The sequence below is a fragment of the Mastacembelus armatus genome, chromosome 13 (genome assembly GCF_900324485.2).
Source record: "Mastacembelus armatus chromosome 13, fMasArm1.2, whole genome shotgun sequence".
In the NCBI taxonomy this organism is placed as follows: domain Eukaryota; kingdom Metazoa; phylum Chordata; class Actinopteri; order Synbranchiformes; family Mastacembelidae; genus Mastacembelus; species Mastacembelus armatus.
Genome location: NC_046645.1, coordinates 5,446,031 through 5,458,808, shown reverse-complemented (window position 1 = coordinate 5,458,808; position 12,778 = coordinate 5,446,031). Strand labels below are relative to the sequence as shown.

General features: G+C 43.0%; 1 protein-coding gene across 12 annotated transcripts in view; it reads right to left on the bottom strand.

The window, feature by feature from the left end:
• The window catches only part of mecom (MDS1 and EVI1 complex locus), a 127,175-nt gene extending 114,900 nt beyond the window's left edge, over positions 1 to 12,275 (bottom strand). For all 12 annotated transcript variants that reach the window (XM_026332508.1, XM_026332562.1, XM_026332516.1 and 9 more), the window contains exon 1: positions 12,126 to 12,275. In XM_026332508.1, the coding sequence (XP_026188293.1) occupies positions 12,126 to 12,162 (37 nt within the window). In that variant the 5' untranslated portion in view covers positions 12,163 to 12,275. The remainder of the gene's footprint in view (positions 1 to 12,125) is intronic.
• Between the last annotated feature and the right edge of the window lie 503 nt (positions 12,276 to 12,778).

The window sequence follows — 12,778 nt, the reverse complement described above, 5'->3', positions numbered from 1 at the left end:
GAAATTACAGGCAAAATGATGCTGAAGCATCATATGTGGAACAGAATATTTGGTAAACTTGACATAATTTACCTGAAAATACAAGCACGACTAAAAATAAATTCATTCTTCAGCCAATGAATTTCTATTTATTGTAATTGGCCATGGAAATAAAAGGAAATAAAACTTTTACATCCTGTTTTGGGATAATGATGCTATCAAACTCAAAGAGATCTCTTCAGTGAACTCTGTGCTCCTCCTGGCTCAGATCAGTGCCTATAATGGCTGACTAGAGCCAGAGGGTCTCAAACAACTGACACAAAACATAGCACCAAGAAAGAAGTGAGACAGATGGACAAATAGACAGATAGACATTCAGACAGACATCCTGTCTCGAACCACAAATAGATACAACAATTAACTCAGGTCTGGTCATTTTCATTTCACTGACCTTTGCCCCCTGCCCTCCTACACATGTAAGGAGACAAATTACTACTGCAGTTGGGTTTGAACAACAGCTCCAATGCAGGAGATCATGCGGTTTGAAGGCTAAGACAGCGGACATAAATCATACCTGTATTTGATCTGTGGGGCTCTGGACTAGCTGATGATGTGACAGCTCGCATGCACCCTATATCTCTGAACCCCTAAAGGGCCGAAATGGGTCACTTGTTTTGCAGGGCAGCCATATTTCAGTGATGTATTAATCTGGGGACAACTGTGGTGAGGTTTGCCTTTAAAGTAAGTTTGAACAATTTAGTTTGAACAAAAGAATGCAATGTTCTACTAAATACTGAAAGCGGATGAGGCTATTCATTCAGTCCTCTTGACAGCATGACTATGGCTACAATATTTGTTTCTCACTGCTGGCTATTATGGGTGAACACCCACCATAAAAATGAAATCAAATTTAATGAGGCATACAGAAATACTGTATGTCTCATCTTTTATGTTAGAAACCTTGAAAAGTGTTTCAGTTTTGTTTGTAAGCAAAGCATTGTTTTTATGTTATTCTTGTGAGACTCACAACCAGCATATTGGCAGCATCCACTGCAACATTTTTAGGCCTTATAGCGTAAAGTCATTGTTCCTCTAACCTGAAGACACAACCGTGTTATGATCCTATGCATCCCTGACTCTACTTATACAAAAAACTTCACCCCATGTTTTCCTGTTTTCATCAACTGGTATGTTAGTAATGTCTACAGCTGCTTCAGTCCACCAGGGCTTCAATGTATATGTCAGTGACTCTTCAGCAATATCACTTTACAAGTTGCATGTACTGTCCACACATACAACAATGCTTATTCCACAAAAACATTACCAAAATTATATAGCATCCTCCTCTGCTGTCCCAAGGGAGATTACAATGGTATGTCAGGAAGTGTCTGTCAAAGTTTTCACCACTGTAATTGTATGGTTTAGGTCTAGACTTTGTTTTCTGCCTATCAGAGCCAGTTTTAAAACCCCAGAGGTGGCTGGTCTCCAAGCTAGGCGAAATCAGAATTGCATTAACACCCAAAGAGCATTTCATCAGAGTCAGCAGGGTCCCGTGGTCCAGAACACCTGTAATAGAGTTTCCCCTCTCACAGACGCAGAAGCATTTTAACTCCTTTTATATAGAAGGTTTACATGCTCCTGCCTGCACAGAAATATGCTGCTGCAGCTGATCAAATCAGACCAAACAAATTGCATTTGTTGGATCAATAAGGATCAAATGCTAGCGCCCTCAACAAACATATTAGCGGCCTGATTCATACAAAATACCCTTGGCATAGTGGTAGTTTGGGATTAACAAAGTAACACTGAAAAAGAGAAGAAGATATGCAGAAATCCAAACTGACTCCTTGGCTCTGCTTTCCCTTGCTACTCTGCACACTGAGGAATTACCACAAATGTATGCAAGTGAAGAAATAGATGGGGGAACACTTCTATGCAAAGAGAGGTATAGGATTACTGTGAAGCGATGCTGCATGCCAATCTCAACATTGAAATACAAGGTAGGTTAGGATGAACAGATATAATTAATTTACTAAACTACCACACCCTTGGATAGCATAAAATTTTGAAGTTTTTCTCAAGTTCATCATGATCTTAGAACAAATCAGCACTTAGGTTCATTATTCTCACTGTGGAATACATGGAAAGGATCAAATTCAAGCATTCAGTAATAGGAAAAGGAATATTTTTCATGTTTGTTATTTAAATAAACAAAGATAGAGATGTCTGGGATGAACTGGTGTGTGAAACTCAAGGGAGAGACAGAAAGTGAGAGAGCGAGGGAAAGGGAGAGAGTAAGGGTCTTGACTGTCTGACAGACAGGCAGGCAGATGGACAGGAACTTGGCATTAGGGAATATGATTCTGCCAGAGAGTGATCCATAAAGACTGGAGGAGGTCAAAGGGCACTCTCTCTATAATGACTCATCATCACTCAACGGTGTCCACGCTGGGATGGCTTGTGTGTGTGTGTGTGTGTGTGTGTGTGTGAGAATCTGTGTCTGGGAGAGAGGGCCAGTGGATCTGCTGAGAGATAGTGCAGGATAAACGACCAGGTCTGCAATTCTAGGCCTCTGGGGAGAAGAGAGAAATCTCCTTGTTGTTTTATCAGAGCCCTGGCCAAATACTGTGACCCACAATGCCAGTTAATCCCCTCGTCAACATTTTTTTAAACTGTGGAAAAACATGGTTGAGAAGTTGTAAATGACATTAACTGGGTTATGAAATATGATAAATGTTGTAAAGCCTATGGAATTCCTTCTGTTTGAGGGAGACTATGTTTGACTTCTTGGGGCTGGGTAAACACCACTGGACAGACCTTGACATGGCAGCTGTTCCCATGGTAATGTGGTGGGCAGCAGAGGCGGGGCCACAGGGGAGTTGTGGCGTTTTCATGAACTGATTTTTTTTTATTCACAGCCAGTCATTACTTTTACTACAGCGCTGCCCAAACTGACCACTAAAAGGGTGGCGCAGACTGCCAACACCTTGTATATGGAATTCATAAAACAATGGCTCACACTAAATTCCCCTGCTGCATTCTCAATCAAGCTGCTATGGCAATGACTAAGACTGTGAGCATTTATGTGCATGCACGTGCAGGAGGCCATATTTTTACTTGTGCAGCATTGGATGAATATCTCCATTTCTGGCAGCTGACAGCCTGTTTGTCATCCACTCCACAACCAAGATCTGACCTTCAGCAACATAACTACCTTTATCCTGCCATACCTCTCTTCTCCTCCCCTTTCATCCTTATATGTCCATTGCCTCTCTTGCCCTCTATCTTTCTCAAACCTTCATCCCTCCATTTCTTTTTCACTTTTTGCTCTCTCCCTTTCTACAGCCTTTGTCATTGATCGTCGATGCGACTGGCTGCTTCCATGCTCAGTAATGACCTGCCCTGGTAACCAGCCGACTGCTCTGCTCGGCCCCTCGTAGATTGAACTGTCAGATGGCAGCGATTAATGACTGGGCAGGGAGACACAGACTCACACCTGCAATGTCCCACCCTGCACTGCCCTGCCAATGCTCTGTCCCATCCTAGCACAGCCTACACAGGTACACGTCCATGTATGTATCTGAGTATAATGTTATGTCCAAATTTAAGGCTGGGTAAATATTCATACACATAAGTGCATGTGTTTATAGTGCATATAAATCTTTACTTTCATACATGTATTGCTACGCTAAGTCTGTGCTTGCATTCTACCCTGCTGCAGTGGCTTATGGTAGGTGGATGGTGAGAGTGTGTCACAGTGGCTAAAGGGACAGGAGCAAGTACAAAACACAAAGTCAGATACGAAACTCACAATGCACTGACAAACTTAAAAAGTAGAGAAAGTTGTCAAATCAGAGAATAACTGTACCTAACCACAGTTTGCTCCACTACTTAAATGACAGCATGTGATCATTATTTGTCTACAGTGGTATACTTTGCTGCCCCCTGCTCCTCTTTATTACCATATTAGTTATGATTGCACCCGTAATCATTCACTTATTCTACTGTTCACACTTGAGTCTTTCTGCACAAGAGAGTCAGCGTAAGTACCTAAAATGCTAACATATGTTACTTCCTTGAACAGAGATGAGTGGGGTGTTTGGTCTGGTCTCGCTCTGTCTGTCTGTTTGAGCTGAGCACTGCAGGCCCACGCGGCTGTCCCGTGTTGTACTTGGCTGGCCGTCTGCTAACTGTCAGCGCAGTATCTCCTTACACTGATGAATGGGAAGTTTCCAGACCTTTCCCAAAGCTTTCATTCCCTTATTCCGACGTTTCATCCAGAGGAATGGCCAAGAAAACAAGGGCTCCTTCGCCTACCCACCAGCCTGCTTCAAGGGAAGCGCCAACGCAGAGACGGGCATGGAAGCTAAATTTAAATTGCTCCCTACAAAAAGGGAGAGAAAGAGAGACTGAATGAGGGAAGGAGAGAGGGAAGAAGATGAATGGCAAGAGAGATGTTAGACAAAACACAGTAAATAAAGACAAATGAGAAACATGAGAAATGTGATGGGAGAGAAAGAAAAAGAAACTGAAAGAAGAAAAAAAAGATAGAAGATGGAAGGAGCATAGTCCTGTGAACAGTGAACATGTGAATATCAGGCCAGTAGGGGTTCGGCGTGGTGTGTGAAACAGAGATGAAATCGATTAGCTTGTCCACTGACCCAGCCAACAGTGGGGCCCCCCATTGCCCCAGTCCTGCCACAGCCCTGACAGAGACATCCAGGCCTGAGGCCCCTAGGGGTCCCTTTTGGACACTGAGGTGAACAAAGTGGTGCCCTCCTGTCAAACTAAAACCCTCAAGCAACAGCAGAACAACAAACCATGCTGCAATGCTTCACTGCTCTCTGATTCCACATGAGACAGAAAAGATGTAGTGTGGACTGCTGAAAGAGGACACTGTGTAAGAAGGCGGTGCTGAAAATGTATATCTACAAAACTTACTTAAAGGGGAGCATGGGCAGTGTATTAAGAATTTATGCCCACTGTGGCCTGTTTAATAAAAATAAAATCTATTTTAGTTGTTGTTTTAAAATGTAGTTCCCTAAGCCTGTTTGGCAGAATGTTAATAACAGCTTAACAATCAGTGGAAGCTGTTGTTATTAATATCTCATGAAATGTTTCATATGGTACATTTTTGTCTTTTAAAACTGATACATGCCTCTAATCTAGGGAGGAATATTTGGTAATTCCAACATTTGTGGAAACTACTTTCACCACTTCCTGTCATCCAAATAAAAATACAACATTTAGTGTTATTTTTTTAGGCCAGAGATATGTTAATAATATAAAAATTTCTGAAACATCAGGTATTTCTCAGGAAATTCTAACAGCACTGGCCTGATAAACTTCCACCTGTTGAATAGCTCTCAAACCTCTCCCTGTCGTTTTATCGCCTTGTTTTCCTCACATGATTTCCTTAGTCACATCACTGGGTGAGGAGTACCTCTTTGATTCCTGGCTCATTGTAGTCTATCTGACCCTAGAGGTCACAGAGTGGAAAGAAGTGGATGTGTCACCACTAAGCTCTTCTCCGTGTTAGAATAATATTTCTATGGTGCTTTTAGGATGCTAACGCTAATCAAAACAGGACATCCTGAGGAGGGCCGTGCTCTCTCTTCCCTGGCCCCGCTCATCGACTGCTTTATGTTTTTGTGTTTGTGGAGGAGCGACAATCCCAGGAAGCTGCGAGAAGGGTTCATCAAAGCTCCAAGCGGGGGGCCTGGGCTGCGGGATCGCTGGAATGCAGCATGGAAAGGAATCTCTACTGTCCTATTGTTCCCTTGTTTCCTCGGTCTCATCACACGCCGGCACGTCCAGTTCACTTACAGGTAAGCAGCGCTAATCAGCCCAGCATTCCTTTCCACGACCAAATTCTTTTCCCTGCTGCGACCCTGGATGACCAGCCACACACATGCACACATGTAAGGGATGCACGGCTTATAAAGACACACACATACACAAAGGGGAAATCATCACCGCAGATCTCTGGGGACAGGGATGTGGTGTTTCCTTTTCTCAGGCATCAGATTGGAAGTGGAACAGTGAGGTGAACACTGGCGATCCACCTCCCAATAATTGGGCCCAGGGAACTTGGAGGTGCTTCACAATGCCACATTAGGAAGTTTGAGAAACAATACAATAGGAAAATTTGTTTCACCTAATATAAAAAAAAATCTATCGACCTTACAATCCTTGTGATTATCTTGCCTTTAATAATAAATACACAGTTTGTCATGGACTTTTCAGCTTTGTGTCCCTCACTGTAACCATCACTGTTTCTGCCCTGCGACACAGACAAGACAGTTGCTATCAGATGCAATCAGCTGAATATGGTGTAACACAAACTTCATCAGGAAAGCTCTGATCACCTCTCCCCTCTTTCTCCCATCCTGTGGGGGTGAGAGGTCACAACTTAATGAGCTTCAGGGTGGAGCATGGGGGGCTTGTTATGGCTGAGATGAAAGGTGTAAAGGAATCGCATCCACATAGCACACAAACACATAAACGTATGCCTGACTATATATGCCTTCTCCTGCCTTCTCAGCTTCAGATGACCCGATGCCCTGTTGCCCTTTTTAAACAGAAATGACTATGCTGCTCTCTGTCACTCCTTTCATCCCCTGGGCCAGCCTGCTCCACCCAGGGAGATCCCCGAGCAGTGTGGAACACACTGTTATCACCGCATTCAAAATGATTGTTTGGGTAATTCCTGTTTATAGCTATGTGCTCCCTCCTGAGTGTAAGTGGGAAAAAAGCGCCATTCTCTTTGTCAACCCTGCAGGACAGTGATTAAAAAGCAATGTCCACAAGTAAACACATGTCACTTTAGCATACCTCCCACTATGATTAATTCAGAACTTCGGTGATATCCAAAATGAGTTAAAGGGTCATTCAAATATGGGCAGTTGGGGTGAAATAAATCAATTTTCTGACCCTACTTAATCTCATTCTGTGTTTACTATGGAGATATTTAAAAAGTTAAATGATCATGCTCCAGTCTGTAAACTGACATGCAAAAACAACTGCATGTCTGCAGTTTGGACTCAAGTGCAGCACACAAAGCTAAGCAGCCAGCATAATGTCATATCAAGCCTCTTGTTTAGTCTTCCTCCCCGTAAAAGCACTCAACAATGTAGTAAAGTGTCTTAGAGTAGTTAACTGATGTGAGACATGAGGCCAGAGTGTCGGGCCCTGTTTCTACCACCTGCTCCAGGTAATTGATTGGAGTATAAAATGATTGAGTTTCTTTAATTAGCTAACAGACAACTCTTCTCAAAGCATGCCAAAGAGTGCTAAACGCACGCCGTCTCGTTAATAGCCTGGCTGAACCGCACCATCAGCAATATGTTGACATTATAACTCCGCAGACATCATAACGACACACAAATCAGTTAGATGTCTGAGTAAACTTTTCAGCTCAGCAAAATGCCATTTATCTCAGACCAATTTGCGATGAGAAAATGGTGGCATGTCATGTGTTTGACAACTACGCTGAGTGCCTTTGTTTTGTGCATACGCACTAAAAACTCACCAGCAACAGAGCACATACATGCTCACCTCCCTTTCAAGCAAACACACCCCAGCACAATCTATAAAAATATGCTTAGCTTGGGACTGCTCTGTTGATAATGACCTCAACCTTGGCACCGCACTGGGCCAGACCAGACTGCCGACAGACTGGAGGCTTTTGTGTGGACTCCCTATCTCTATCTCTATGACCTTAAAGGGGGAGAAGAAAGCAAAAATGCCTTTTTTATTTAGAAGGGGTAAGGCTCACTCATTGTTCTGTGTTGGTACGGTTTCCCTGTGGTAAACACACAGCGGTTCCCAGGCTTGACATGTTGCTGCACACCCTCCCTCCCACCATCCATCCATTGGTGTTCCCACACTGCCCTGTCTGGGTTGCTGCACCATTCTACCCCCCCTCCCTTCAACAACAACACACACATCCACACCACCATCAACATACAAACAATAATAGCCTCGACCAAAACCACAACATACAACGACAGCACAGCTATACACTGTTGCTTTTTCAACTGCCGCTAGAGTAGGATTCCATACCTAATGCTTGTCTACATGCTTTAATGCATTTTGAAATTCCTCACGTACATGATGGACTGAGATGGAGGAAAGCAGGGAGTATAGTTGGAAAACAGGGAGTAGAGGGTGAAGCCCCAGGGGCAGGGCCACTGTGTTAGGCCCTGAGAGGGGACCCATGACAAGGCCTGGAAGCTCCCTAGTTGCTTGGAACAGGGGCCATCCTTCAAATGGATGACAACGGTGCATAAACAAACCACTAACCTCGTCAGCTCTCTGTTTACGGTCCTGAGACCGAGTCCTGAACGACTCATTAAAATCAGAGACCTTCCAAAAGAGCAATTTTCAGAGAGAGGGAGGGAGAGAGAAACCCTTTTCCGATCATAAGAGAGGAGGAAAGTGGACGACATGTCAGACAGATGGGGGCGTTGATAGATGAGGGGGCCTGGGTCAAGCCAACCCCCAACCCCACCCTAAAGCCACCAATATGCACAGACTGACATACACTTATAATTCAGAACACAATAAATACACTACAAAGACTGCATGCATGTGTGTGAGCATATGTGATATGCTTTACAATTGGTTTGACATGCATTCAGTAGCAATCCCACTAAAAGCTACTATACTAAACAGAAATGTTGCACTGTATGGTCATAAGTGTTCTTGTTTACTTTTAGCTCCCTATGGACTGATTACATAATTGATACACATGCATGAATTTGAAAAAGTCATGTAAGATTTCTAAAGATACTGATGGTTCTAAAGGTAGTGAGAGAAACCTTTTACACCGTTTTACACTAGTGTTTGTGTCCACAATACAGGAACAGTGTTTCTTCAAGTTTAAGTGGGCATGTCTCACCTGTCATCTAAAGCAAACATGTACTATAAACTCAGAAAATCCAAAAGACTTTGTAAAAAGTTACACTGCCAATGAGGTGCCAGTCCTTCTAAATACAAACCAACGATTTTAGTGAAGTAGTTCTCTATAGGAACCTGCTCTTCTTTGTTTAAAGGTGTGTTTCATTTCATCAATTGCAGTGATAAGGTATCGCTGCTATACAGCGCCTGATGCAAGAAGGATTAGTTATGATCATTTATTTGCATTAGAAAAGCAATTTTAAAGCAGAGAGTAAGCGCAAGAACACAGGGTGGGATAACCTCTGCTGTGGGCCCCAGTGATTCTTGACCTACTCTGTTGCTGATGGAGATATGCCACATTTGTGTACGGAGCTTTGGCACCAGGCGCAGCGCCGGCAAAGAGCACCGCTCCGGGACAACAAGGGCTGTTTAATGGGGTCTCTATTTCACTTTGCCCGCTCTCTCTCACCTTTTAAATGGGCCCATCTATTAACCATTTTAATGAGCTCCGCCAGACAAACGCGGGATGCATGGCCCATTGCGCAGTGTGAGGAGGAGAGCTCCGGAGAGGAGAGGCGCTGACAGACAGCGAGACACCGAGGCGCACGAGGCCTCAGTCTCTTTCTCTCTGTGCGCACATGCTTCTCGCGTGCCAACGAGGGGCGTCGTCAGTTTGGAAGATAATGCATCTAAAAAGTGATGTGACTCTACCATCCTCTGTGACTGCTGGCGCAGTGAGTGATCACTGACAAAATATTGTGGTAAATGTAAGAAAAAAACACATTAAATGCAAGTAAGTGTGCGCCTCGAGACTCAAACTGGATTTCAATGCTCCATTGCCACTTGTTAAGCTTCCAAATATTTTTCATGGAACTTTTCCTTTAAGTCTCTAAAATTTTCCAAAATTAAGATTGACATGCTAGAGGCCTGTAAATCACAATATTACGGTAAGTGGGTTGTGTGAGATTAATCTTCATTGAAATTATTCTTAACAAATTACCTAAGCTCTCTAAACACATTAGAATCAAAAGCTTTTTATTGAGACACAAATATGCTAAGTGGACCTTTAATTGGGCCTACACCAAGCTATAGTTTGGATCGTCCCCCCTCCTTCCATCTTTCTGTAGCCCACAATTCACCATGGGGTGCGGACTTGGCTATACTTAGTTGGGGAGCAAAAACGAGTTTTTGTGGCGCACCGCATTACATCTGGACGTGCGGACTAATCAGTCAGCCTCCATCAATCACTCTTACGTTTACCACCTCTCCATCACCTCCTCTCTCCTTTATTACCCTCCACCCCACCCGCTTCTTTTTTTTTTTTTTTTTTTGATCACACATGCAATGAGGCCTCCTTACATGCCCGTTTTAACACGACTTCTCCGGACAGACGGGAGGCACACACTGAACGCATTTACCAGCAGAGCCCTTATGAGGGATCTGGGAATTTAAATATCCACTGTTGACACTGTGCAGACATGGCTGGGAGCCAGAGCGGGCCCATTCCTCCGGGGACCCAGAACATTCCCCCATTTTCACTTCAGAGGTAGAAATCTTCCTCTTCCATCCCGAAAATAAGAACTTTTAAATACACACGGAATAATCCCTCCTATATTCTCAGATACACTTCACTAATGGCCTGTGTGTTTTTCTATAAAGTGGCCTGATAAAACGCTGTTCGAAAACAAACTAATGTGTTTCAGTCAAGAGAGATTTGGAAGGAAAAGTTTTTATTCCTGTTGTTGATGATGCTGGTGACACGCTGTGTGTGTGCGTGTGTGTGTGTGTGTGTGTGTGTGTGTGTGTGTGAATCACAATAAAGCAGTTATAAATTGTACACTATAGACAACCTGGAAGTTGTCTGTAGTGTTTCTGTGACGTAGCTTGCGTAACAATTTCTCAACCACCAGCGGCTTATTGGCGTTAAGGTACCAATCATTTTAATCAGCAGCTGTTACACACTTTGATTTCAATCGTTTAGCTGTAATCTTCTGCAAAAATACAGGTCGTTTATATGCAAACGTGAATGTATAAATAGACAATTTAAACACTGGACTGGACCTGTGACCTGTAAACGCATTATAAATGCAAACAAAAACACAGCCATTGCTCTGGATGCAAAACTTGAACCTAAATATTGTAGGCCCAGGACATTGCACTGCTGCCGCTGTGGTTTTGAGCTTCCTGCATAATTTCTTTCTCTCAAAAAAAATCTGTATTGCAATTATAGGTTAATGCATTTCCCACTTTGAGCCCAGCAATTAAAAGTGAGTGTGCAAGTCAAGGCTGAAATAAAAGGCAGCACAGCACAGAAATGTGCACACAACAAAGCATCTTTAACATGTAGGAGAGAGCTCGGTTAAAACAGCTTTAGAAAAAGGATTTTACAATTCGTGATAATTTATTGTCAGAAATCAATGCACGAGTCATATCCATCATCTCCTTGCATTGGTGCTTATAGCTGATGGCGTCCAGCTAATTAAATCGATTTCATGAGAAATGTGTCGATTTTCTGTTGAATTTAATCAAACTCATCGAATATTTGAAGTTATTTTTCAGCCTAAATGGATTTTGTAAACACAGTGAGAAGCCTCCGTCCTGCAAGAATCAAATTAGGCTACATGGATGCAAACTACAACATTAGTAAATCAGAGGAATTAAAACATAGAAGTTTGAATTTGTTTTTCACCACTGCCATATAATTTAACAGTCAACACACACTGCACATTAATAAGGACTCGGAATGAACTGCATGACTCACATAGACAAACAGAGTTACAAACAAGATCCCATCACTGTCTAAATCCTCGTTTTCTCCTTTTTCCTCTCACCAACCTGCTTTTTCTAAGTTACTTCCCGCTGCTGAAGTGACCAGCAGCAGTATGCAGCAATTGCAATACAACTGCCGACGCACGGGACATGGGTTTTTAACCTACAACACACCACTTTACACTACAGCGCCCACTACATGCAACGAGCAATTCCAATACTGGAGCAGACGCCGTGTAGAAAGTTCCGCCATCGCTCCCGCAACTTTCAACTTTACTCTTCTTGTGACAGCGTTTCTTTTTTTCCCTTCGCGACAGAATCATCGTTTTATCAGTCTTAAGAGAGGGAAATGAGGATTTTCTGGTGTAAATGAAATCGTTAAAGAAACTATTAGCAGACGCAGCGATAACAGCGACAGTATAGGTATATAAGATGGCATGTTTCAAAAGGAAAAAAGAAAGGGATGTTGCACCTACTCGTGGCCAGTTTCCGTGCCCTGCCTTTGGACCTCATGGTGCCAGTCTCTCGGCGTGGGTTTGTTTGGATTTTTTCTTGGATCTTTTTTCCTCCTTTTTGTTTTTTCTCTGTCCTTTTTCTCTGCGTTTCTCAATCCAAACGCGCTATCTCTCCAGCATTGTCAGTCTGGACACCTTCGCACATGCGCACAGTCCGAAATCTGCCGGCAGCAAGTGCCAGAAAAAGTTTGGGACGATTTATCACTTTGATATTAACCTGATCTGGTCAGGATGGGTGAAATCGTGGATCTCCTTTCGTGTCGTATTTTCAAACAGCCAGGGAGAGAGAAAGTGGGGCGCACTGTAAAAAAAAAAGTCAAAATGTTGTAGGTAGCATCAAATTCAACTGTGGTCTTGTTTATTTAACGCGTACGAAAACTTTCTAATTACCTACAGCGCCGTTTTGACTTATTTCAGGACGTAACCTTTGGCAAAATAAAGCAAAAGAAGCAACGAAATAAAGTGAAATGAAGTTGAAGATAGCTTTTCTCCTCTTATCCCACCTCATACCTTCTATAAGTGGATATAGCGTTTTTTAAAGAAATCCAACCGTTTTTGAGTTTGAGCATGAAATGACAAGATGGATATTTTTGCAGTGCAGGCAGCGCCCCGGA